Genomic DNA, 27052 nt, shown 5'->3' with positions numbered 1-27052 from the left:
TTATCAAACAAAGCTGGTACTGCAGTTTTAAAGCTCAGACGGCCATTTGAATCTTAATAAAAATTGATAGTGAGATGCTCTGAAACCGATCAGACAGTGACTGGCGGCCTCAAACTTTATAAAAGTATCTAGAAAGGCAGATTCACAGATTTAGTTCTTATTTTAGCTAAGTTAATTTAGGTGGGAACCTATTAATTTTATGACCACGTCAGAATAATAAACTGGTCCTGCAGCTAAAAATGATTGAAATTTAAAAGAAAAAAGTTTTTTAACAGTTTCAGGTTACTAATTGTGACGATATATAAGTTGTCTATTTTTTGTAGATGCATCTTATTTACACTTTGAGGCAACAGATGTAATGCATCAAGAATGAGTGAAAAAAATAGTCAAATTTATTTACAGTCAACTTTCAAGGTACATATATTTTCAGTTTTTCATAGTATCTTAAAAAGTTATACCTCCTGCTCATCTGTCATTAGCATTTCATAACCACTCATAAGCTTGCCACTAAGTTTACAGAAAAATACAACTATGCATGTTTAATAAAACTCTTTAGGGAGCAATGTGCATCCCATCCAAGGTGAGAACAGTCAATCTGCGGGTTCGGTGGTGTTTGTCTAGAAGAGAGGCGCAGACTGTCTGGGGTCATCTGGCAATACGCTGATGGAGTCTTCTGCCTTTCCACACAGCATGCAGAGCATAGTATATTCCTGGAAGATACAAAAGAGACCTCTAAGACCACAGAAACATTCAAACAAATCTGTAAACATTACATTTAAATAGCTCACATCAGGGCCGGATTAAAAGTACACAGGCCCCTGGGCCCAGAGTATTACAGGGGCCCCCTTCTCCACCCCAACATTGTAAAAATTGTGAATGATACACTGTGAAACGGCATTTCTAACATCTTTCAGCCACTGGTACCAATTACAATACACTAGACACTGTGGTGTAACTATCTGGCTTTTATGTACATTTTATTTCATGTCCAAACTGCTGCTATATGCCTTACGTGGGCCCCCTTGGTTCACATTAACATCTATTTACACTGAATAAATCAGGACAGCATTGCTTACCTGATACTCATCAACAACAGAGAAAGTATACTCGTGTCTGGCAATTGTGTGGTCACAGTTTTTACAAATATCTGGAATGACAAAGAAGAGACCAATACATGAGCATGTGCACTGGACTCTACATTTTGCTGACCCTAAGTTGTATTATCTTGTGTCAAAGCAATAACTTTCTGTCCTTTTTTTTGAGCACAAGAAGAAACACTGACGGTCATATGTGACAATTTCCTCTCCATCGTCATCAATAGTGGCTTTATTGCTGATCAGTACGAAGTCCCTCTGATGGCAGTTGGCGCAGCCAGTGTAGTTTATCAGATAGGAGCCGTTCTCTAGACAGGTGCTACCCTGGGAATGAGAAAAGTACATGTTTTGTACTTATTGGTACATTACTACGAAGGACCTTCTTTCAAGTGGTCAACAGACGTTCAATGACCTGTATATTAATAGCATTTGCTTGTCAGAACAAATAATTGTGTCTCTCACTCAACTTACCCGGTCCGGATACTCTTTTTGCACACAGCCGTTACACATTTTGACTTAAAAGCTTTTAAATAAAAGTAAAATTAATTATATGGAAACGCCCTGCACACAGCTAGCATTTAGCTATTTTCCTTGCTAGCTACAACAACCCCTCTTCCGTACGGAACAGTGCTATCATCTTTAGAGCTGTAGAACATTGTGAACGCCTGACATTATTGTGACAAAGCAAAACAATTGCATCGATGTGTTTTGTAGATCTACTGCCCACCTTCAAACTTTCAAACTTCCGGCGTAACAGAGCGTTTGGTCGTCATAGACCAGGCGTAATTTACGTAGGCAAACATGGCGACGGCGTAGCAGCAACGAGTTCTTGTTGTCATGTAAGATTTTTCAGGTATTTGTAATTTTCTTTGGTACATTCACGTTGTATGTGATTCCTTAGTAAAATATGCATATTACTTACTTAAATCTACTTAACGTTTTAATCGGCTTGTGTCAATCGTTAATCAGACAAAGTTATCGCGCCTCTAATCTCAAACGTGTTGGGCTCAGTCTGCACAAGCCTGGGAACCACGTTGCGCTGTTTTACATGTTTTGGACTAAAGGATGACTTTGTTTTAATAGACATACTTTGCTTTTCACCATTCACTCCGGGTTGATGTAATGTACCATTGTGTGTTAACCCTAGTCTGGTTGTTGTCTTGAATCTGTAAACACACAGCATGCTATCGCGACACTATAGTTAGTATTGATCTGATCTGTTCTTGTTTCACCTGCTTAGAAATGGCAGACGTTCAGCCCCCTCAAGTCAATGCTCCTAAAACCAGGCAGAAAAAGATCATTCGACCGAAGATAAAAAAGGTCTACTGTATTTTGTGTCGCACGAATTATTTAAAGCATGTAAGTGGCTTTGATAGGTACCCAAATCATTTTAGCTTTTTACACAGCTGTTACAGAGGAGTTATAATCTTAAAAATTATGTTTCTTTATTTTAGGAAGCACACGATCATATGCATAGTATGCTGCATCACAGAGAGCTGGAGTCAGTTTTGGGAAAGTGAGTATATGTCCTTCATTAGAGATGCAGAAAGACCGAGAAAAAAAAAACTGATATCCAAAATGTATTAAAACAAAACAATCCCATCAAACATGATTAGTGTATGACTTGTGTGCAGTAGTTTAGAAAACCGAAGTATTGCAATGAAAACTTTCTTGGTGTAGCAAGGAGAGATGCAGGCTTTTCATGAAAAAAAACAAACAAAAAAACATTCCAACTTTGAAGCATGGGAGTGGATCAATTATCCTCTGGGCTTATGTTACACTGTGACATTAATTCAATACAATACTATGAGATTATAATTGTTCCTATAACAGATAATGATCATTACCGTATCTCCTGATGTTGGATGAGATCCTACCAGTGTGTCAAAACTGTAGCTTCAGACTCTTTAGATTTTAATAGCTTTGAAAAAGGCAAACTATGATTAGTTTAAAACTGGGGTGTCCAAATTCGGTCCTCGAGGGTCGCTTTCCTGCTGGTTTTCCATGTATCACTGTTCCAACACATCTGCTTCCATTAAATGGATCCAACAGCCAATGAAGTTCTGCACAATGACTGATTCATTTGAGTCAGGTGTGCTGGAGCATGGATACATGGAAAACCTGCAGGATTTTGGCCCTTGTGGACCAGAGCAGGAAATGCCTGGATAAAAGACATCAGTTCATCTTTCACTTGCTTTTCTGTTTACTGTTACAGAAATTTTGAATTGCAACATCTTTTGTCTTTTTTATGTCATTTCATGAGCAGAGATGCCTTCCATGACTGCCTGGCCTGTAAGGCAAAGTCTTTGGGTTTAAATGAATACGCCCAGCACATCTCAACATCTCAACACAAAGCGAGGTTGAAATGCTTGATGACCAAACCCATAAAAGCCCCCACCTTGTATAAAACCTTGAGCAAAGATACCATCACCATCATCCTGGATAGAAACAAGACTCTCAAGAAAGAGCAGTAAGATTTCCACCTATTCATCAGATTGCATATTTTAATTATTTTTTTTTTTTACATGCTCAAATAGAATGAATGTGTCTTTTTTTATTTAGAAAGAAAGCAATGAAAAAGAATAAAAAGAAAGAAAAGCAGAAAGCTGGTCAAAAGTTTGAGAGAACCCCTCAAGGAACCATCAAAAAAACAATCATGGCATCTAAAGGATCAATGCAGAAAAAATACAAACACACACAAGTGAACAAAATTAATCAGATGCAACAAAACGACCACAAAAGCTGCAACTATGCTGTTTTTCAAAACAAGGAGAACAAAGTGTCCAGTCTGCAAAGACCTCACCATTCCAGAGAATTTACTCAACAGGGTCAAACTGAGAGTCCAATTTATCAGCCCGGACAGCCTCGGTTTATTGATCAGTCTCGGCATCATCGATATGTTCAGGAACAGCTCCATCCATCGGCTCAGGACCATGGGTTTGATGAGAAGTTCTCTGGCACCAACTTCAACGGTCAACTCAAAGTGGAAGTCTTCCAAACAACCAAACCAAACAGACAAAGACCACATAACTATCAAAAGGATGCCACTGACCTGCTAAACGTAACAACATGGGATGCCGTCAACAGGCAGAATTACAGAGCTGCAGACAGAGTAGTTACCGCTCATCAGTCCCGTCAAAATGGAGCTGCCATGGAGAATACCGGGTCCTCAGAGAGAGAAGCTCCAAACGTTTCAACTCAACCTGCTCCTGCAAACAAATCTGGTAACACAGCGCCTATACGAGACATCGACGTCAGCGCCATGCTGAAGGAAATCAGGAGGTCTCTGGGTGTGAGGGAACCCTGCAGAGCGGATCGAGAAGCCAAGAAGCAGAACAGCGAGGTGGCTCATCATAGCATCTCACAAGAAGCTGAAGAAGAGCAGCCAGCAGGCATCCCCCTCAAGAAACACATCACCTTCACTCCAGCTGCTGCTGTGAGTACTTCCCGTATCGCTGCTGATAAATCTAAACAGACTACTTTTAAGTCGCAAGAAATGAGTCAGTGCTGCGAGAAAAGTTCAGCAGCAGACGTGGGTTTATCAAAGAGCAGCAACAGAGAATCTCAGCTGTCTGGAGAGAGCTCAGCATTCCTCCCAGATGAGATAACACCCTTTCAGCTCAGCTCAAGCAATGCCCGCAAAGTCAGAATTTTCCACAAATCGCATACAGCCGTGGCAACGAAGAAAGCTGTGAAAAAAGCAACCTGTGACAAGTCGTTTGACCTATCGGGTGACAGCAATAAATTGAGCTGGAACGAAATGTATGATGAGATGAAAAGAAAGAATGCAAGAGGTGCGCCCAGGTAAGGGCATCACTTTCAAGTGAGGTATATGACTTCAGTGCATTTATATCCCTGAGCATATTTATTGATCTTTTGTTTGTTTTTACAGGTTTGGAATTCAAATAGTTAACCGTAAGACTGAGTATAAGAGATTTGCACAGGACATTGACTTGCCCTTGTCCGAGGGTTTCCACTGGGAGTCAGTTCCAGACAGTTCTTCAGGTCCGCAATTTACTTTACCACCTCCAACCACTGACAGTCCAATGGAGAGCCAGTCAGATTGTCAGACACAGGAATCTTTGGAGCAGCCGGATGCAGCTCTGGCGAGCTGCAGCAAAAGGAAAACAATGCAGATCCATTTAAAAGTGGAACCAAAGTTGGAGGAAGAGGTCAATTCGAGTGACCAGCTTAGTGCCGGGAAGAGGAAACACAGAATCAAAGCTGTTAGTTGGATTTTTTTTTCTTTTTGAAATCAGCCGCAGCATCCGTGTTCAAGCATTTAATTGATGGAATTTCATCTCTTGTGTTTTCTTGCAGGATGATGGCTTTTCTGAAATGTCAAATGGTCAAAAGAAGAAAGCAAAGTCAAGCAAAGGTAAATTTGATGTTTTTGGATACTTCTATTGTAGTTCCTGATAGAAAAATCTCATTATCACAAGTCTGATCCCAAAATAGTTTCTTTCATTCGGTCAATTTATAAGTTGTAAATAAAAACTGTCTAATTTCATTGCTGTGCACAACTCAGAGAGTCTGTCAGAAGTAAAAAAAAAAAAAAAAAAATGTTGAGGAACCTCAGCAATGCTTTCCCTTGCAGACCAGGACCAGATGGACCAGCTGTTAGCGGTGTCCCTCAGGGAAGATGAGTTGAGCCGCTCATTGCAGGAACTGGAAAAGTCTCTGATTCAGGCTCGCAATGCCCTGCAAGCCGCCTATGGAGAAGTCCAGAGAATTTTGCTTTTGAGACAGCAGGTACCACCACAAAAGGAAACTTGTAAAAAAAAAATATTTGTGTCGTCTTCAGATCTCTGTTTGTTCCATCAGTTTATATAAATGTTTGTTCTTCTGTTTTAGTTTACAGCTGAGGTCAACAATCTGAGAGCAAAGCGTATTGAGATCCTGCAGGGAATGCAAGGTACAGTATAGTTATAACGAATACTTGTATGCCTGCTTACTGATAAAGTATCTGCTGCTTAAGAAATGAATCATGCTGTAATCACAACTTTTACAGAAATTTATTTACAGGGTAAATAAACATCTTGTGATGAAAACCTTTCGTTCAAAAGACAAACAAGAAAAAACTGCAGCATATTTCCAGCTTGAAAAAAAAACAAACTTTATGACTTAAAAAGTTCAGAAAAGAACACTAAACCAGGCAAAAAAAACAAACAAAAAAAACAAAAAACAGCACTGCATTACCAGTACTCATATGTCAGCTGCGGAGCACGGTGGCGGTAGCTTCATGATGTGGGACTCCTTTGCTGCCTTCCGGCTTGGAAAACTTGAACTTTTAATACAAAGTCCTGCAGAACTTTGTATTAAAAGCTTGGGAAGAGATTTTCTAACAAGTAGAACTAATGTGCTTTATTAGTTTAGTCAGATTTTGTGCATCTCATGGTGAGTTGGTGAACGTCAGCCTCACACATCCTTACAGCAGTAAGGAAAGACAAGTTTATTTGTGGAGTACATTTCATGTACAAGATAGAAAACGCAAAACATACTTTTATGATAGGAAAATGATCAAAGAGAAAAATAAGAATAAAACAAGATCCGTCCATCTCAGCAAAAATATCACTCAGCCTGATACTGCAGTGTTTACTGCAAATCTCCCCAACTGGGCCTGCTTCTGTTTTATCATCCTTTTCTGTTCCCCATCTGAATGGTCTGCACAGAAACCAGGAATAGCTTATAAAAAGTCATATTTAAATGCAGTCGTCACTGTGAGTCCTGGTTCTGTAAATGATTAAATTCATGCATATCAACATTTACAACAAAACATAACTACGCTTAAGTAGTTTTTTCTTTTTTTGCACTTTAGGATAAAACAATACAGTCATTTATTTTACATAGAAAGGCAGTAAAAAAAAAAAAAAACAGGAAAAATATATACACAAAATAAATGTCAGTGCTGGGCAGGTGAAAACCCTTGTCAGGGCTTATCCAGAACATCACCCTCCATGTATTTCACATTTACCATCCTTTATCTCTTCCAGAAGGATACTCTGGAGCATCCAATGTAGCAGAGAGAGCTACCACCTCATCAGCAGTACCATCACCTCCTCTTCCTTCTTTAAGTGCCTTCCTCACCTCCTCAAGCCAACAACCACTCGCCTTAACCCCAACATCATCTCGCTCGCCCCTCCCTCTACCGGCTCTGCCGTTAAAGCAAGAAATCTGCCATTCGGCTGCAACCACACAGACCAGCTCTTTTCCCAAAAGCTGTAATGCTGATGCTCCTCAGGTCCCTCTGAATCAGCCTGTGCCCTTGTTTACCTCTAATATGCTCCCTTCACTGCTGCTCAGACCATCACACTCAGCTGATCCCACAGCTGCTACTGCTTCTGTTAAACAGTCCACAGCAGAGAGCTCCACGTCACTGAACGCACCTTCTCCCAAATCATCTGCCAGGGAGCCGGAGCAACAGAAAAGGGATGGGATAACGGGCTGTGTGAAGACAGAGATGTTAGGGAACCATGCACAGCCTGCGAGTCAGAGCGAGTCTGTGGAGGAGACGGGAGGAAACGTGAGCAAAGGGGAAGTCGGGGAGAGAGGGTCTGCAGTAAATAAGTCTGTCCCTGTAAGAGTGGAGGTGGAAGACTCAGATGTTGACGATGAAGGCAACGAGAGTGATGACTCCATTGAGATGGTGGATATCTCCAACCAGGAGGTCATACATATCGACGAATCAGAGTGTGAGGAGTCGCCTGAGACGAATGCTCCAGCGCAGCCAGAGTCTCCTCAGCAGTCTGTGAGCGTGGAGTTCAGCTCCGCAGGCACACAGACGTTTCAGCAGTGTGAACCCGAGAGGTGAGGTCCACCTGGGATCAAGACAGGTTTTTCAAAGCTAAATTTAAGTAATTATGTTACCATCTTCTCTCCCTGAACCACCAGGAAACCTCAACCTTCAGCTATGCCAACAAAAGATGCAAATCCTCCAGCAGGTAAAAAAAAAAAACAAAAAAAACCACAAAGACCCCTTCTGTTTATTTTACATGTTTTCACATGAAGAAGCGCTGAGCTAAAAAAAAAAAAAACTGCTGATACTTCAGGGTCTGTTGAAGAAATGGAGCCATCTTTAGGAGCTTTTTCAAGTCACAGTGGCCCCGTCCACGGTCTGCAGATCCATGACGGCCTGCTATACACATGCTCGGGGGACAACACAGCTCGGGCATACAGTTTGGTGGTATGTTACTGGAAATGAAAAGTAAAAACTCTTTTCGTCAGATAAATGAACCATCCTTTACACGTTTTTCACTTTACACATATTACGACTAAAGACAGATTACTCAAACATTTAAACAATAAGAACAGTCTTTAACACTGTCTTGTCCTGACTACTGATAGACATTTCCTTCATGTTTACTGCCACTAGGCGAGTACTGCTTCCTTCAGACATCATATGTCCAGAATAAACCTTTTTGTTTTTCAGTTGGAGAATCAATAAATAATTGTGAAACCATCATTTTAATGCTTTTGCACATCACAGCTGATATTTTTTGTCAAAAAAAAGTCTTTTATTTTCCTGTAGAAGTAAACAAACCAATCACCATTTGTCACCTTACACATATTGTCCTCAGGCAGAACTGACAGAAATGTTCTGTTTCTAAATATTTTTTTTCTTTCTAATAGCACAAATTCTCCTTTAATGATATAATATCTCTTGTATTCAGAGCAAAGAGTGCCAAGCTGTGTTTGAAGGCCACACCAACAAAATCAACTGTCTGCTGGTCTCGTCGCTTCCCAACATGCCGGTGCGTCTCTACACCGGATCCAGCGACCAGACTATTCGCTGTTACAGTATTAAGGTAAAAATACCCACTTTAGACTTTTCATGGCAGAAGCAGGCTGATATGTGTTTTATAATTCAGAAGGAATTTATTTATCTGCTGCTATCATTTGTAGTCAGTCAATCTATATTTAAGTGCTTAAAAGAGCAAATAAAAATATAAAATGAATGAAAGCAAAGAGAAAGAAAGGATTTTGCTCATAAAGTTCATTAATGGAGAGGATGGAATTGGCACGCTCTGATCTGACTTTGTGTTATCATTACTCCTCTTTTACCCAAACAGTTCTCCAGCGTTTTCTCATGTTTCCACCTTCATCTTCTCACCTCCTACGAGATTTTAGAGCACTGAACTTCAGTCGCATGTTTGACACCTAACCGGTCACTTGTGTTTTATTTTGAAGTTTAGGATCTCTTTATGGAAATTAATTAAAATTCTTTTTAAAAATTTTTTTTCTTTTTTTTCTTTTTTACGTACAGACCAAAAAATGTCTGGAGCAGATTTTGCTACCAGACAGAGTGTTGTGTTTGCACATTGGCTGGAATATTCTGTACGTCGGGCTTGCAAGTGGATCAGTTGTCAGCTATGACCTGAAGGTGAGTGAGCTTGTTTTAAATGCAGGAGTGGTAACCAGTGTCATGACTGAGTGTATTTATTATTACATTTTAATAGCTGCTATTACTATTATTATTATTATTATTATTATTATTATTATTATTAATAACTACTGTGTTTGCATCATTGCATCTTCTCTCATGCCTCCCCCCTATATGACCCTGGCAGAGTATGAAGGAGCTGGATGTATTTGAGTGTCATGGTCCGCGAGGGATAAGTTGTCTGGGCACGGCCCAGGAGGGGGCCCGTCGCTTGCTGTTGGTTGGGTCATATGACAGCACCATTAGTGTACGCGACGCAAAGAGCGGCCTGCTGCTGCGCTCACTGGAGGGTCACACCAAGACAGTTCTTTGCATGAAAGTGAGTTCCACCATTTTTGTAAATTTAAACAGATTCCTTCATTCATGTTGGGAGTGTCTGCCAGCGGTTTCCGACTTTTTTTTTTCCCCGGAAGCCATGTTTAAATGCTAATTACTGTTTGCCTTTTTTTTCCTTTTTCTTCTTTTAAAAAAAGTTACTTAACAAATCATCTTTGGTCGTAGTGAAAAGGATACAAATGTTTGTGATGATGCCTTTTATTATTAGTAGATCCCTTTTTTCATGACTGGATTGATATAATTGAAAACGGATGTTTGTCCACCAGGATCTGAGAAAATGCCCCCCCCCCCCTCTCCTAAATTTGACCTTATTTGGTCTCAGGTGGTGAATGACCTGGTCTTCAGCGGCTCCAGTGATACATCTGTGCACGCCCACAACATCCATGTAAGTCTTCTAGATAGATTCTCACTCTGTTACTTTCTAAAATGTATCAGCTTATTTTTTTATATGCCTTTTTCTACTTCTGTTTCCAATACGTACAGACAGGCGAGTTGGTTCGCATCTACAAAGGTCACGGACATGCCGTCACATCAATAGTCATCTTGGGAAAAGTGATGGTGACTGCCTGCTTGGATAAACTAGTTCGAGTTTATGAGCTTCAGGTATTTATGGCTCTATTTCAGACTCCTATCTGCCTCCATGTTCCTGAATTATTTCATATGGATAAGTTGGGATTCTTTTTTTAAGCATAATTCTCTTAAAGACACAACTGTTTCATACATTTGATGCCATCTTTTAACAGTTTTGTTCCTTCTGTCTTTTCTTTTATTGCAGTCTCATGACCGTCTTCAGGTATACGGGGGTCACAGTGACATGGTGATGTGCATGGCTGTACACAAGAGTGTGGTAAGTACTGGTCCAGAGCATTGGAGGGTTTATTCATTTTATTTTGGATACCTTTTGAATCTACTGTTAATTGTTCCTCTCAGATCTACACAGGCTGTTATGATGGAAGCGTTCAGGCTGTAAAGCTGAATTTGATGAAAAACTACCGCTGCTGGGTAACAACTAAAGAGTCACAATTCCAACATCTTCTTCTTTAAGATATTTAATGATTTCTAGCGTTTTGTGCTGTTTTCTGACTGAATTTGCTCTGTGTCCAGTGGCATGGCTGCTGTCTGATCTTCGGCATGCAGGAGCATCTGATGCAGCACCTCACTGGAGATCACAGCAACCCAAATCTGCAGACGGTGAAATGTCGCTGGAAAGGCTGTAACACTTTATTTGGCACACAGCACTCAATCAGACAGGTAAGATATTCCTAAACCATGTGTTATGCTTTCATGTCTTTGCTGTTCAGTAAAGGTGTGTACTTTTCAGTTCCTCTGTTTTATTTGGGACTTTTTCTGCAGGAGTTGCCTGAACACATGCAGAGCCACTTAGAGGAGGACAGTAAGCAGCAGCCTTGACAGGAGTAGAAGTGAAGCTGTGAGACATGCAAGAACTTGTATATTAAGCATTTTGCTTAAATTTGTTCTGTATAGATAAATGTTCTGTTTATACCCAAGAGCCGTTTGAAAGACTAATCACATCCACTTACTTATGAGCGAACTTTGCAGAACTTGTAAAGGAAATTGTTATTGATCCATTGAAATCGTTCCTAATGCTTACAGGATGTTCCTCCTCATCAGTTATCTGGAGCCACTTACTTGCTGATGGTTAAAAGTATTTATTGTTGCAATTTTTGATCTTTTGATCTTTTTGCTTTTGGCTTTGCAAAGATGTGACACATGGCTTTAGTCAACATGAGACCATGGATGACATTAATACTAAAGTCCAGCTGGTCATTTAGATCATTTCTACAGACATGGAGGACAGAAATAAACACATCAGAGGAGTAGCTTTTTTTAAGCTGTGTGAAATTTGAATTATAGATTAATACATTCAGATTAAGGATTAACGCATGCAGACTCGTATCGGCATACATCCAATGTGAAGCGGCCGTAATGACCAGTCTGAACACAGAATCAGAGATCGGAGGTTTTTTTTTTTTTTTTAACCCCCTTTTTTTAATTTCCACATCTTCATATTTCTGACACTCTGTAGTCCGGTATGAACTTTAAAACATGGTTAAAATCAAACAGTTCAGAACAACTTTTATGATGATACATTAGTCATCTATTATTTTTTTTCTATTTTGTACTAAGCAGTGTGTATTTAATTGAATATCTACTGTATGTGAAGATTAATAAAAAGTATTTACAGTGATAATTTCCGCTTTATTTGAAAAACAATCGACATGATTTCCATAAAGATTTGGCAAAGAAACTAAAAACCTGAAAAACCAGACTTTGTCATACATTTGATCCGACCTGAAAGTTGGATCATCCTAAACTTCACTGACCACAAAAGTCTGAATCTGATTTAAAAACTAAATGGATGTAATGTCCTTAGTTTGACATCACAACCGTGTTGAAACCAAAACGTTGGTGCAAAAACATATTTAGTGAAGTCACAACATAGATGGAGTCACATGAGATGCTGACAGTCTTGGGACATTCTATTCTCATTTAGCAGATGCTTATATCCAAAGCGACTTGCATACATACATACTCGTACCCCGATAGGCACATCAGGGGGGCAACTCAGGGTTCAGTGTCTTGCCCAAAGACACTTCGGCACATAGTCAGGAGAAGCCTGGAATCAATCTCCCAACTTTCCAGTTGAAAGCCGACTGCTCTTCCTGCTGAGCTACAGCCGCCCCATGACGACATGACGATGACCTAAGAGTACATGGTCAGCTGAAGCCACTGGAAAGAACAAAAAGAAAACGGAACAGTGCAAAGAACTGAATTTCAGCAGTTTTGTTGTGGATCTTTCTGTGAAGGTTTGTAGGTTGTAGGAGGTGAGGATTTGGGGCTTCTCTACACTGTCATTTAGCAAGTGCAAAGCATGATACTGTGTCAGAAATTGCTTTTCTATCCAATCTTTTGGATAGAAAAGCAAAGTGCTGCATGATGAAATGTGCATGAAAAGGTTCAGCAGTGACTGTGTGATGCTCTCATGGAAAATAATGTCAGGAATGTCTTTAGCAGCTATAGCAGCTCTCTAACCTGCTAACCTACAACTGGCTGGTCAATTCTGTACGCTCTATTTACAACAAAAATGGAACATTTAACCAGTATTAAATGTAATTAATAGGTTCTATTTCTTTATCCATCTTTCTTGTTACTCAGATTATAATCACACTTCAGTTGGTAGACTACTGAGGTATGACACACACCAGCATGTTGCAAAGAGGGGAAATGAAGTAACGTACCTCCAGGACATTGAGTTTGATTATTCCATCTCCATCTTTATCAAAAGCATTGAAAGCTCCTGCAGAACCAAACAGATAATACATCAGAAGTGTATTTGCAGCAACTCATGCAGTGGATTTAGTTGTACTTGCTTATTCTGATTGAATTGTAAGGTTGACAGTAAATGTAAAAATATAAAATATGCTAATCTTTTAGGTAAAAGTACTGATTTGTGGTATGGACTTACTGAACATGCCCTCCAGTCTCACAAAACAGCAGATGTAACTGTCAAAATCAAGGTTGAGGTGTTCGTCTGCGTAGCGCATGGCTATGATGTCATATAACTGCTTGTTGAGTTGAAACCCTGTTAAGACAACATCAGACTTCCAAGCTGAAACTGAAATGACTGACGAGCCTGAGATCTGTAACTGTTAATGTAGGCCAGATGTTTTTACAAAAGCATTGTTGTCCTGCTGCTCACCTGCATCATTTACAGCGTTCCTCATCTCAAAACTACTGATGGAGCAGGAATTGTCTTTATCGTACCGTTTGAAGATGAGCTGCGAACATGAAGGGGTGATCAGATGACAGCGTGTCAGCATGAGTAGAAGTTCAGGCTGAAACTGCCCTGCAGTACCTGCCAGTCCTTGATCTTTTTCCACAAGTGTTTAAACTCCTGCAGATTCAGTTTTCCTGACCCATCAGTCTGAGAAAGTTTCAGTCACAGAAAAAGCAGCACATGCAATGAAGAATATGTTATTTCTGAGGACAAAAAGTTTATTTAGGGTTCGGGTAAATCTGACACACAGCCTCACACTTCCCTCAACTATTCTTTGATATGGTTAATAAGTCATACAAGAATCAATGGCTGTGAGCTGCTTAAAATACCAGGTTCAGGGTGTCTGAGGACACAATAAAACCAGTTACTTTAATCCCTCACTGAAGACGTTTTACTCTAAAAACCATAAAAAAAAAAAAAACTTCTGATTGAATTTATTTGAAGTCATGATAAATATAAAGCCCTGCCTACTTATTCTGTGTAACTTTGAATATTTCTAAAATTACGACAGTTTTACCATGTGAGTAATTTTTTTTGTGCATTTTAGAGTTAATATTGCATATCAATAGTACAAAATTATTATTAGACTGTCAGAGAGGCTGTGGACAGATGACAGTCCCGGTTCTTCAGCTTTACTTGCTCTCCTCCAGCTTTAAGTGGTTCAAAAGATACATCCATTAAGGCGATCATACTCCGACACGTCTCCAGACTGAACCCTTCTGACTTTATCTCATTATCTGTGAAAAAGAATGGGGTTATTGTGGATGCTAAATACGCAAGCTGCAATAGTAACACTGATATTTTTCAGCACACTCACGTTTGGAAAGTACATTCTTCATAATTATCTTCAGCTCATTGGCGCAGACCTGCATGTCCTGCAGGAGAAGTTATTTGCTCCAAATTAGCTCAAATAAACGGCCGACATGCAAGTGACATCCATTTATGGATTTCATTTAGAAATTAAATGAATGAATGAAATTTATGTAAATGAAATTTACATAAATTTAAATGAAATGAAATTTGCTAAATTTCATTTCATTCCATTTAGCAGCTATCAGCCTCCGGAACAAGAACTCCTCATAATTAATTATTATTATACAATATTGAATTTCCCTTTGGGGATTAATAAAGTATTTTTCATTTTCATTTCATTTCATTCATTTATGTCCACAATGTTCCTGCTTACACACCTCACCAGCAATCTTTTGGTAAATGGCTCTGAACTGTTTTTCCTCTTCAGTTTCCTCCTCAGGTTCAAGCAGTTTTTGCTGATGGGAAAGTAAATAATTTGTGAATTAAGGATAATTATTGAAAAAAAAACAGTGAAATTGTTTTATTAAAATACAAAAAGCTTCAGAAGTAACTACAGATTTACAGACACTGAAGAATAAGGGGAATTATGTGACAACCTGTGAACAGCCCCACTTTGTGTGTAGACATAAAGGTTTGTTCACTTTTTTTTTTTTTTTTTTTACAGATTTGCCTTATACTTTTGTTCTATATTTGTACATTTTCTAGTCATTTGTACTATATGATAATACTAAGAAGATATAGGACAGGCAACACTGTAGTTTAGTGGAACTAAAGAGACAGGTTGCAGACGTTTTGTCAACTAAATGTTTGATTCTTGCCTGAAATATGGTTACTTATATATATCATTTTTTTAAAGGTAAGAAGTCTGCAGCAGATCAGTTAAGTACTTTTCAGTGATAATTATCCAAGGAAATGTCTCCCTCTGTCACACTTTCTTCAGTACACATAATTGCTGTCCAGTTTAGCAGCGATGCTTTGTTCCAGAAGAAAACAGTTCTCCAGAAAGATTTCTGATGGTTCCAAAATCATACTAAATCTCAGCTTTATCATTCATATCCAACATTTTTTCTATGTGTACTGCCCCTTACATAAAAATACCTGTTTCCATTACATCCATTAAAACACAATTTCCATTAAAACTATTTTTCCAAAGAAAGTACGTTTTTTATTGCTCAGATTTGTGCCTAAATCTTCACCTAATCCTGCATTTATTTATAAAGTGATAGTTAAAGATAGATTTGTGCATATTTACACACCACACAGCTCAAAGGCCATTTTTTAGCAGCTTCATAAGTACCCAGCAATGATTAGAGATATAAAATTAGACTTTCTGGCAGTAATGTTGCTGATATTGTGGCTACTGGGCTCTGGAAATATTGCAAGACATTTTATTTCCTGGTGAAATTCGATCACTGCGTGCTGAGAGTTTCCATATGATGCCGGAGGGCAGCAGTAAATAACAACAAGGCTTGTAAACGTCAAGGCTTTGAGGGAAAACAGGTGGAGCCGAGTAACTTGAGATCACTTGGCTGTAAACTCCATTTTTTTTATTCCCAGTTATGTTATGTGACCTGCTGTGAAATGATCTGTGTTGGCAGTGAGTGGGGAGGGATGTGGCTTTAGCATGTGCCACCACATCCAAGAAACTACCTTTGGTTTCTTCTTCTTGTCTCCCCGAATGCCATCGTGCTGGATTTCTTTGTTGGCGTGTGCTCTATCTGACACAAAAACAATAGGCTGGCATGTGGGTGATGGTAACCAAAGGACGAGAGGGATCATGAAAGGCAAAAAAAAAAAAAAAAAGATAAAGTGAATTCACATTTAGCCTTTTATAAGCTTACATATAAACAAAAGCAGCAAAAATGTTTATTCTACCAGCTACCACATGATGGGGGATAAAAGTGAGATACAGAATGTTAACGGTACGTGCATTCATTACCTTATCTTTCTTTTTCTTGTCTTGCTGTTGACCAAGAAGACAAGGGAAAGAGGAATGATGACATGATAGGAGGAGAAATGAAAATTCAAGCCTGTTAGTTTTTCTGAATGGAGTTTAGTTATGACAAGGCAAAGAGGTCGAGTTCAAACATGATTAAATAAGTAGGAAACATAACAGATCCTGTAGGGTTTCAAATGTGGCACTGCAGTATTAAACTGGGATAAAGGAATAAGCGACAGAAGTAGGACACGTAATATCCTCAGTATTGTCTACTGGTCTGTATTTGGTGATGCATTGTGGACCTTTACCATCTGTGCTCCATCCAAACTAACAAATATATTTTGTTTAATTTTCAACATTAAGCTTCTCTCTGGTTTCCATTTTCAATTCAAGAAGTGACAATTCCAAAATCCCTGTGTGGTGAGCTGCTCTTTTATCTGTAAATTATTCCATCCCTATTCTCAGTTTTCTGACTGGTGTCTGATTCATTAAAATCTCCAAATATAAGAAAAAGTGTGCTACATGAATATGACACCACTACATCCGCTTTCAGGTCACAAACCTGTGTTAGATCAGTTTCAATGACATTCTCGGCCTCCCTGTAAAGATAAACAGACAAACATTAATAACACTGCCTTTCATTCTCATCATCTTTTCCATTTCTTACTATTCTTCTACCAGTGTTGGACCCAGCAAGCCTCAGGATTGCTGCGGCTGACATCAGACATCCTTACTCTGATGTGCTTTGCTTTTCAGAGAAGACTCTGAGGATGAACTCTCCTTCCTCATGGGGTTTAAAAGTTGTGGGGATGATGACATACTCTCCTGGAGGCAGACGGAAACGCTCCGTTACCTCGCGCAGGTCAATGTAGGTCTTGCATTTAGCTTTGGAGGCGTTATAGAGGAAGAAGTTCTTCTGCAGATGTTGATTCTGCCCTTGCATCTAAAGATGAAAGTGTAGAATAAGAGAGTTACAAATTATTATATTACTTTTGTACATATGGTTAAAAAATTTTTCATTTCTACCCAAACATCTGTACAGTGTACAGTATTTACATTCACCAACCACTTTATTCATACAAATTAGCTAATCAGCAAATGACAAAGCAGTGGCTCAATGTATTAAGGCATGTAGACATGAACAAGATGACCTGCTGAAGTTTAATATGAGCATCAAAATGGAAGGGAAATTATTTTAAATAACTTTAAATGGGGCACTCTTGATGGTGTCAGACATGTAGGTCTAGTATTTCAGAATATGGTCTTAAAAAAAGAAAATATCCAGTGAGAAAAAGTTGTTTCTACCAAAAAAAGGTTGGTAATGTCAAAGGTCAGTGAAGAATGGGCAGTATGGGTGGACATGATAGTAAGGCAACATTAACTCAAAGAACTACAGGTTCTAATCAAGGTACACAGAATATAATCTTTGATGCACAACAAATCCAACTTAATTTTAGATATGCTAAAGCAGCAAAATCCGGTCCAATCCGGCACTAGCAAGATGTATACCTAATAAGTGCTGCACAATGTTATCAAGCAGATATCACTCAAATGTTAAGTCCTGGAAGCTTTTAGCTTCTCAAATGTCAAATTTTAATAAGTTTTTTTTTTTTTTTAACTCAAATTTTCTATGTATATTTTGTCAGACACAAATAACCTGTTTGGAAAAATGAGTGGGAATGTCGTTTCATTGTCTGAGACATAGTGATTGGCTCATCTGTAGGTACTTTAAGGTAAAAATATTGTTTAAGAAAGCAGCTACTGTATATTGATGTGAATACTATACAGTCAGCACACCACTACCTGGAGAAACAGGCTTATACAAAAAAGTGCTGATTTCATCAAAATAACATCATTATTTAAGATGGGCATACCTCCTTCGGCACCTGCAGAAAGACAGAAGGAGCATAACGTCAAATAAACTCCTGAGTGCATGTGATTACTGACATGTTGAGAGTCATGCGATCCAAACCTGATAAATGGAAAATCCAATTGTGAGGAATGTAGCCCCTTTATGGCGTTGCATCCTCCGGCCCTTTTGCATCAGAGAAACAACAACGGTGCAGGTCACCTGTCCATCTTCTGGCTCGTCATCCTCCTCATATAGCTGCAGCCGATACTGAGGGTTTGTCCAGTATGTGTCTAGAAAGCATTCGCTTCTGTCAGACTGTAGTCGTCTAGCTTTTAATATTTCAATTATACCTGACTGACAAAAAGAAATGGCCAACCTGGGAAGTTCCTGCAACCACCAGCGGAGCTGCCTCTCACCCAGCGACCTTCATTGACTGAAACTGTCCAGCTTTGCCTTTCATCACCCTCCAGAGCATCAGGGGTCAGGTTGCACAACTCCAGCTTGGTGAAATTCTTCATGAAATCATCAAAAGACATCCTGAAAGGAAATGTGTAAAAAGGAGACAGTCAGAAGGTGAAAGATGTGCAAGGACACTGATGCTGCTTACAGATGAAAATGAACCAGAATAAGTAGTTGAGAGAAAATGACAAACTTAATTTTTATTATCTGATGTCACATGGTTTATGGAAATTATAACCCAAACTTTATTAAATACTTTCTTTTAACTCTTTCATGCATGTATTAATAAAAATAATGCCACTTTTTTTAAATACAGCATTTTATCTTGACAGACATGTGCAGTACCATTTTATTTGTTTATATTATTTTGAATTGATTTTATTTTTTATGTATTCCATAAAATATTATAAAACAATTAATAATCATAATTTTATTATGTAAATCTTTTATCAAATATAGCTGTGCCATTTTCTTTTCCTATTTCTCACAAAGGCAAACTTGCATAATTATAATGCACGCATTTATGTGCAGTTATATAATTTATTTATTTATTCTTCAGTGAGTGATAATGTATTGGATGACTCACTAACATCTGCTGAAGTAGTTCATTTACAAATATACCATAATGAATTTATGAATATTCAAGAAAATAGCTTGTAAATAGGTATCCACTGGTGATCATTGTGGATGAAAGGGTTAAAACTACTTCACTAAAAATAAGTTCAGGGCTGTGTATTATTATATGTTTTCCATTAAGTTGCAACACTAGCAACATTCGAGGCCCCATGAAGCCACACAGCTCTTTACAATTCAGCTAAGTGTCAAGTTCTCAAAGATAAAAACAGCATATATTGCTAATTTTAGGTTCTTATCAGTAGTGGGACAAAATATATGTAAAGTAGCTGAGCACGGCAGCAAAGGCAACTACGTATATAGACACTAGAAGTGTGTCAGTATAGTAACAGGTTGAAAAAACATCTTAAAGAAAGAATGAAATGTCCTCTGAAAGGGGGTTTCTGATGTGGACATGAACAACCAGAAATACCAGAAGATGTTTCTGCAGACTGTTTCATTAGATCAGCATTAAAGCAATCAAATACAGCATGGACTTAACCCTTGTTTATTTTACTAACCATTAATCTGTAAAATACCTTCAAATAAAAGCCAAATGAGTTTCCGCTGTAATAAAATAAAATAAAGATAAATAAAATAAAATAAAATAAAATAAAATAAAATAAATTAAATTAAATTAAATTAAATTAAATTAAATTAAATTAAATTAATTTAAATTAAATTGAAAAAATCTGAAAGTTGTTTTCTTCCTGCAGACAACACTGCTGTAATTTGCTTTCACCTTTTCTGCAAGTCCATGTTTTACTTCTGTTACTTTTCTGTTTCCAGATCTGAATAATGTTCCCTTATCAAGCAGAATAAAACATCTTAAAACAAATAAACAACTTCTCTGCAGTTTGCTGTCACTTCCTGACAGATGTTGCCGTCAGCATGTTGTTGGATGTTTAACTCAAACACAAAACTTTATTCATCTAATTTCTTGGTGGAGAAATTTTATGAAGGACCAACAAAAGCGACATTTTTTTTCTTTCCTGACATTGGTGATTGGGTTAACATACTGTAAAAGAGGAGAGATGTGATGAAATAACGCTCACCAGAACTCACTGGTCTCAACAGTCTGTTTGCTTAGATTCGCCTTGTCCGCAATGGAGATGGTCGACCACTCTTTTGAGCTATGGAAAGATTAAGAAACAAGTAGATAAAATATCTAAATATCATCTGTCTTGGTATATTTTGTTGGATATTTCACATCATATCTTACTTTGCACTCCAGGGTCCCTTCCAGACCACCCAACCCCAAGGATTACGCAATCGAATCAGGCGAATTTTGGTGTTCTTTGACACTTCATCACACTAGGAAAGAAAAATCTTGTAAAGAATGAAAATCCACATTTATAAGTGCATTTTATTGCACCTCTGCAAGGCTTATGATGGAGTAAGCGTGACCTCTGACCAGCCCCTGGCTTGTCCGAGTCTCCATGTCACTGGCTGTTAACTCCTAGCAAACACAAGTCAAAGCAAACACAGATAGACTTTGAAAGACTCATCTTGTGTGTGATTATTATGTTGAAATATGTCCGTTCTCACCAGATAACACTTTATTCTTAATTACATTTTTTTCAAAACAAGAATTTATTGTCCTGATTAAACCAATTGATGTAAATATTTCTTCAACTAATCCATGTGCTTACATCTATGGAGCATCCCATCAGTGAGCCTCTCTCCAGCGCCTTCCTCAGGATGGTGTAGAGCTCTTTGGGTGCCTCGGACAACTCAAAGAACTCGGTCACTCCACCTGTGAAATCCTCCATGGCTTCTAATGTGTTCCCCCCTTTCAAAGCCTCATAAGATCCATGCATCCTGAGAGAAGGTCAATCATTCTGGTCAATGTGCTGACAAGACGTTTCACAGACTCTGCAGCCAGTTTTCGGAAACATGAGGAGATATGCACCGTGGCGGTGTTACTACACTGCAAAAAGTGTACACCTCAATAAAGTGATTCCTGATGGGGACTTGAATCTTGTTGCATCTAAAGTCAATTCAAGCTTTCCCCCTATCTTAATGAGGTCACTTTTAAAGCTAGAAATGTCAAGGAAATCAGACATTCTGAAACGTGTGACTTGTATTCTTTTACAGAAAAAAAAAACCCAACAAACATTTTTTTAATGGCTAGATTGGAAATCTGAGTCACCCTAATGGAGTAAACAGCAACACATGCGGGGTGATGATGAAGAGCAGTGACATCTGCATGTCTTCAAACTACAGGGGACATTAATAGACTCCACTTACTTGGCATAAGCTTTTTCTAAAAGAGCGCTCCAGAACTCGTTCTCTCTGAATGATTTGGTAAAGACAAGGCTGTTTCTGGAGGTGGGGATGCGGTCGTCCACAATCACATCGATCCATTCGCCATAACGCCAGAACTGGAAAGAAGAACAAGGGGAAAACAGGAAGTAAACTGTCAGATGGATAAAACATCCCACCATCTATTAAACAATTTACAGGCTGATAACTGTGGTAAAACTGCCAATGAATCTCTAATATACGGCTATGAGAGATTCAAAAAGGGATTTATTTACTCAGGAAAGGCAATGTTTCTTCTTTATTGATCAGCATGAAGACTGCTATAAATTCCTGTAAAGATTGTGCATTCATGGTTGATCAACACAGCTAGACAAAAGAATGTGCCAAACTTCCCTGCAACAATTGTCCAGTTGGTATTCACTCTTTTTCTGAGATTCAAGTGCTGCCAGGTGTGTATCAGTCAGATACATGACCTAATTGGCACCGAAATGATAGACGTGATCGCCAGTGGCGATCTCATATCTCCAGAATCTGAGACTTAACTCCAATGGCTGACTATGAATTTTCCAAATGCTATTTTGGTTCCTGACAGTGAAAAATTAATAAAGAATAAAACAGGTAAATATATGCTTTTTATTTTCTCAATATCTTTTTGATGGAAAATACTCAAGCATTTAGCTGTGTTGTTCACACCACAGAAGCATGATTCTCACAAGTTATAGCTTGCTAGAATAGGTGAATAATTAGGCTTTTCAGCAATGTATAAAATAAGACTAATTTGTATTATTGAAAGGGAAAAAATAATTGATCAGACACAAATTTCTCTACTTTCTGAGCTAAGTTTGCTGCAAGGAAGAACCTGGAAGTGGAAGATGCCGGCGTAGTTTTCGTCGAATCTCTGATCCGAGGGAATCACTCTGTAGAGCAACTTTTCATTCAGTGTCAGGCAGGCAATGGCCGCAAGTAACCAGCAGTCACCTGTCAACAGCAAATCCATTAAATATGAGTCACTCCAAGCACGCTGCTTCTTACAGATGATGTCACATTGCTGAAGGTGGGAATGGTAAACAGAAGATCATGCTCATATCTACTTAAGTTGTTTTGTGTGTCCATGTCTGCTTTCCTCTGAAACAACCATTTAACACTAGTGGTCACATAATATGTGTTAATGACTTTAAAACACTACCTGTAGAAGCCTGCTGGTACTTTCTGACAATTATCTTCTGCTATGTTCAAAAGTTTTGGATTCAATTTAGAAAAGGCAACTTTTGACTTTTTTAAAAAAAGGTTTTCAACATATAAAATTATGCTTGAATAAGACAACAATATGCATTTATTGCTGTACTATTTCTCTACAGTCATGATCATATGACTGAAAATTCATGGCAGCATTTCTCTCCACTAAAATAAGGATTTCCAGGTCAGTTACTTCATTCATTGCCTTTGAAATGACTAAATCTCCAACAACTTGTCTGTCAGAATTAAGATAAAAAAATAATCTTTAGACATTTAGGTAATGTTTAAAATGAAGGGCACGTGACTCTGATTTGCTTTCTGAACTGCATTACAATTATGTACATTTTTTTCTGAATTTGTGTGTTTTTATTTCTATACTAAGACCTTTTTTTACTGCAGAAGATTATAAGCCTGTTGACTTTCAGGATTGGTTCATCTGCATATTTGCTGCTTTTTGTTTGCGCTTACAAAGATTTTTGACAACTTTATGCTCTATGTTTTTGATATTCAGAAACCCTCTTTTGTTAAATTAAAAAAAAAAAACTTTTTTATTGCATGTAAATTTTTATATCAAATATTCTGAGCACGCAATGTCATATCTGGAATAAAATACAAAATACATAAATAGTATTACCCAGTTCTCCTTGACATATGTCTGTTCTGTTGGCTCCATCTATGATGAACTGAGGATTGTCACAAATTTCCTAGAAGACAAAAAGTGTTAGAGGTTTGACCATTTCCTTAATTCTCGATATGAAAAGACTGATGCAAAAGTCATAAACTCTAAATGAACTAGTGTGATAATTAGGAAAAGAAATACTACTGTAATTCGCAAACATTTTCAAGTGACCCCAATAACCCCTTAAACAGATGTCATATATTAAATATCATAGTCAAAAAACAGTACATATACTATTGGTCAATTGTGCACTTCATTTAGCAGTATTATGTAATATTTATGCTCTTATTTCATCTCAATAAATGCAGTATACATAACTTTAGACATATGAAGCAATTAGAAAAATGCAAACAAAGAGACAAGCACATGTGTGTTTCCTGTACAACTAAGAAACTCAGTGTAACACATAATTATGAAATTTAAATTAGTCCTGTCACACTGCATAACCAGACAGGACAAAGAAAAAGGAAAGCAAATCTGAGGGTTCACACAAGTAACTCTTCCCCTCCCATTACACAATGTAATTGAAGGCATAAAAAAGCTGAGTCATGTTCTGAAATTCAAGCTTGTGTCCCTGCTGACCTGGATGGGATTCATGTATCAGTAATCTCAGCTAAATGTCATGAGCTTTGTAAGTCATCTGTCACAAAATACCAATCACACCACAAATGAATGTCATACCGACTTCGTGAAACTTTCAATTGTGTTTGGTGGTGGCTACAGTAACAAACACCCGGATCAGATAAATATTATTTGTCAGCTAAATAAGAGGTGATATGAGACATTTTTTTTACTTTCATGGGTATTTCTATTTATTGGCCCATAAGTGGTCAGTTCGTACAGGAAAAGCAGCTATTTCTAACTATTTATTTCCAAATGCTGTATTCTCCCCATTTTCCTATTGCTTATGATTAACAGTATGGATATTCAAAAAGGATCTTAAACTTCTCCATAAACAAAGTTTCACTACAAAGTTTTTGTTTGAGATTCGTTGTATTGCAGTTTCACAATTTTACTTCATTATCATTTCAAACAGATGCATTGATTTGTCAGTTTAAGCGGCCAAAATATTCTTACACATAACATCAGCTACAAGAATGTCTTTTAGATGTTTATCCATCAGGATAATATTGCAATCTGAATAATTCTGAATTTAATTGGGTTTTGCAAAGGATCATGTAGCATTATTAGTGCTTTTTAAAACAGGGTTTTAACTGTAATAAGTGTTTCTACAGTGTATTGTTGCTAAATAGTCTTGACTGTTTAGTAACAACTGTCATGCGTGCACTTGTGTTTCTTCTCTTTTTCTGGATGTGCATCTGTGTCAGTAATTTGGCAGATACTGACACTGAAACATGTGCCTCTGAGTGCCACATAAATATAACCTTTACCAAATGTTCCTATCACACCTGAGTCCTGCTATTGAAGGTACTTGTGTCATCAAAGACAGATAGTTCGGAAGTATTAAATCCTTTTGGAGCTGTGTATCAGTAAACTCTCTAACCATCTCAGTGTTGGACACTGTGTGAGAGTCAGCAGTCTGTGATTGTAGAAGGTGATAACCCAAAGCTATGCACCCCCAGCTCATGCAGCCAGTGTTGAGATACATGGGGATTTTACTGGAGAGCTTTTACAAACATATTAGAGACTATTCTTCCATTAAATGCAACTTGACCTGCATACAATGAGAAAAGAAAGTGACTTACCGAAGGACGCTTCCACTCAAAATTAATTGGAGGTTTTTTACTATAGAAAAGTGAGGAGTCGTTTGCAGGGAACAGAGGGTCTTCAAACAAAACGTTCTTCTTCACATACTTGTCCCGCAGTTCCAAAAAAGTCTTCAGACGTTTGGCATCTTTGACGGCCTCGTTTCTGCTCAGAATGGCTGAGTAGATGGAGTTTGTCCCAGTAATTTGGTAATTTGTGCTGCCATCAAGCTCTAGTGATGCCTCAGTTTCATTAAGCACTTTCACCTTTATTTCCTCAACGAGAGGTTCTTTCCCTTCATGTTTCTCGCCCTCCATCACCTCAGCCTTTAGGGTCACTGTGTTAAATGTGAAAAAATAAACCCCAGAGTTCTTCTTCTCTTTGGAAAAATGGCAGATGAAGTTGCAAAACAGCCCCAAGAAACTTCCTGACAGTTTTTAGTTCCTTTTATTTGAGTCACCCTTCGTGGTCAGTCAACAGCCGAGCTCTCACACCAGCACTCAGCACAGTGTCCCTGGAGCTGACTGCACCTAAATATAGGCTTTTTTAAATGAGGGGAGGAGGCTTCTCAAAGAAAGACCATGACTTGATATTTTCAGCTCTCCATGTGATCATAAGGAGGGCTGACCAAGATCTGTGAAAGTAAATACTCAAGCATACTTCTGTTGTGTTTGCAAAGAGAAAGCTGAAAAACAATTTGATAGTATAGTTTAGCAACTTGCCAGAATTTAAAGCTCTATCATTTAAAACCTTTAATCAGTGATTATAATTCCCTTAAAAGAAGTGACTTACGCTAGAGTAACTTAGATTCACCAAATATGTCTGCTTAAAAGACTGGATTGATACAACTGCCGCATGAAGGCACTGAGGTGATATTTTCTAGAAAGTATGGTTTACTTATTCTGGCATGATGACAAGTTTACTGCCTCAGAAACTTATGACATTTTATATGGCATGTTCGAACAGATTTGGATTAAGTAACTTGATCTGAGGTGCAGTTAATATTATAACAAAATCAGATATCTGACTCCAGTTTTTCAAGCTTTTCAGACAGGTCATTAATTTTCTGACTTCATGACTGACAGTGACTTCTACAGTCATTTCTTTATCAACTGCAGCCTTTATTACATAAAAGAACCTAGTGATAAATTACCCGTAGTCCCTATCTAATGGCTTGTTGTAGGGGACACACCAACCAATCATGACAATTCAGTTTTGTTTGCTGAATTTTCTGTCAATCTGCACCCGAAGCAAATATTACCGTGAGGCTGTAGAGCACTGTGTTGCCAGGTTTGATCAAATCAAGTTTTCTTATATCAATTTCATGTGACTTTTAAACTTAAACCAGGGGTGTCCAACTCCGGTTCTCGACGGCCACAATCCTGAAGATTTTTACAACACTCCTGACCCAAATTAATGAGTGATTGTGCAAAACTTTATAGGCGTCTATTTCATTTGAGTTAGGTGTGTTGGAGCAGGGAAACATGGAGAACCTGCAGGCTGAGCACGGAGTTTTGATACCCATTAGCTAAATAGTCCAACTAGACTTCCCAAGTAAATAATTGCACATAAAAACGGAGAAATCCGTAGTTTTGTAGCAAGAAGACCAATGTTTGTTAAATGTTGGCCTTGTAACTACTAATGTTGTAAATCCATATATATTCTGATATATTATTATCATATTCATTCTCTTATATTCATTCTAAATATCAAGTAAAACTGACAGAGACAAGACTATTATATGAGGTTCCCTTTGTGTAAAAAAAAGTACATGTAATATTGACATATACAAAAGCAACAACACGTCAAAAGCATTAGGCC

General features: G+C 38.1%; 3 protein-coding genes across 5 annotated transcripts; 1 reads left to right on the top strand and 2 right to left on the bottom strand.

The window, feature by feature from the left end:
* Window positions 1-467: 467 nt before the first annotated feature.
* On the bottom strand, window positions 468-1736 carry churc1 (churchill domain containing 1). Its single transcript, XM_079255609.1, has 4 exons — window positions 1566-1736; window positions 1283-1418; window positions 1077-1147; window positions 468-710 (listed from the first exon to the last, which is right to left on the bottom strand). The coding sequence occupies exons 1-4, from the start codon at window positions 1602-1604 to the stop codon at window positions 618-620; spliced, it is 339 nt and encodes a 112-aa protein (XP_079111735.1). The 5' UTR covers window positions 1605-1736; the 3' UTR covers window positions 468-617.
* A 159-nt stretch (window positions 1737-1895) lies between these two features.
* Window positions 1896-11689, top strand: znf106b (zinc finger protein 106b). Of its 2 annotated transcripts, none has more exons than XM_079255407.1 (21): window positions 1896-1947; window positions 2335-2453; window positions 2549-2610; window positions 3361-3564; window positions 3657-4898; window positions 4987-5320; window positions 5415-5472; window positions 5692-5846; window positions 5949-6009; window positions 7088-7901; window positions 7986-8035; window positions 8144-8277; window positions 8765-8899; window positions 9358-9474; window positions 9662-9853; window positions 10193-10255; window positions 10354-10473; window positions 10646-10717; window positions 10801-10872; window positions 10975-11121; window positions 11224-11689. In XM_079255407.1, exons 2-21 carry the CDS (start codon window positions 2337-2339, stop codon window positions 11278-11280), a joined length of 4206 nt encoding a protein of 1401 aa, XP_079111533.1. In that variant the 5' UTR covers window positions 1896-1947; window positions 2335-2336; the 3' UTR covers window positions 11281-11689. The 2 variants fall into 2 exon arrangements, with proteins under 2 accessions (XP_079111533.1, XP_079111534.1); XM_079255408.1 differs by having other exon boundaries at window positions 1900-1933.
* Window positions 11690-11871: 182 nt separating this feature from the next.
* On the bottom strand, window positions 11872-25730 carry capn3b (calpain 3b). 2 transcript variants are annotated; one of them, XM_079255409.1, is made up of 23 exons: window positions 25231-25730; window positions 23480-23549; window positions 22469-22587; window positions 21595-21728; window positions 20997-21165; window positions 20720-20803; window positions 20567-20658; window positions 20400-20477; window positions 18650-18810; window positions 18394-18563; window positions 18296-18307; window positions 17156-17364; window positions 16984-17020; window positions 16422-16445; window positions 16133-16219; window positions 14860-14937; window positions 14487-14544; window positions 14342-14406; window positions 13748-13816; window positions 13592-13670; window positions 13358-13474; window positions 13131-13189; window positions 11872-12621 (listed from the first exon to the last, which is right to left on the bottom strand). In XM_079255409.1, the coding sequence occupies exons 1-23, from the start codon at window positions 25546-25548 to the stop codon at window positions 12595-12597; spliced, it is 2316 nt and encodes a 771-aa protein (XP_079111535.1). In that variant the 5' UTR covers window positions 25549-25730; the 3' UTR covers window positions 11872-12594. The 2 variants fall into 2 exon arrangements, with proteins under 2 accessions (XP_079111535.1, XP_079111536.1); XM_079255410.1 differs by having other exon boundaries at window positions 11873-12621; window positions 20759-20803.
* Window positions 25731-27052: the final 1322 nt, after the last annotated feature.

The sequence above is a fragment of the Telmatherina bonti genome (assembly GCF_933228915.1).
Source record: "Telmatherina bonti genome assembly, chromosome: 16".
Taxonomy (NCBI): Eukaryota; Metazoa; Chordata; class Actinopteri; order Atheriniformes; family Telmatherinidae; genus Telmatherina; species Telmatherina bonti.
Note: the sequence above shows the minus strand (reverse complement) of the source record. Positions and strands in the feature narration are given on the sequence as shown.

Coding starts and splice junctions, on each gene's coding strand:
- churc1 (XM_079255609.1), bottom strand. CDS start 1,604: ATGTGTAACGGCTGTGTGCAAAAAGAGTATCCGGACCGG. Junction 1,148..1,282: donor GGAAATTGTCACATATGACC/GTCAGTGTTTCT, acceptor TTGTCATTCCAG/ATATTTGTAAAAACTGTGAC. Junction 711..1,076: donor CTGTTGTTGATGAGTATCAG/GTAAGCAATGCT, acceptor TGTATCTTCCAG/GAATATACTATGCTCTGCAT.
- znf106b (XM_079255407.1), top strand. CDS start 2,337: ATGGCAGACGTTCAGCCCCCTCAAGTCAATGCTCCTAAAACCAGGCAG. Junction 2,454..2,548: donor GCACGAATTATTTAAAGCAT/GTAAGTGGCTTT, acceptor TCTTTATTTTAG/GAAGCACACGATCATATGCA. Junction 5,321..5,414: donor GGAAACACAGAATCAAAGCT/GTTAGTTGGATT, acceptor GTTTTCTTGCAG/GATGATGGCTTTTCTGAAAT.
- capn3b (XM_079255409.1), bottom strand. CDS start 25,548: ATGGAGGGCGAGAAACATGAAGGGAAAGAACCTCTCGTTGAGGAAATA. Junction 21,729..22,468: donor CCGGCATCTTCCACTTCCAG/GTTCTTCCTTGC, acceptor TCTTCTTTCCAG/TTCTGGCGTTATGGCGAATG. Junction 20,804..20,996: donor TGATGGGATGCTCCATAGAT/GTAAGCACATGG, acceptor TGTGTTTGCTAG/GAGTTAACAGCCAGTGACAT.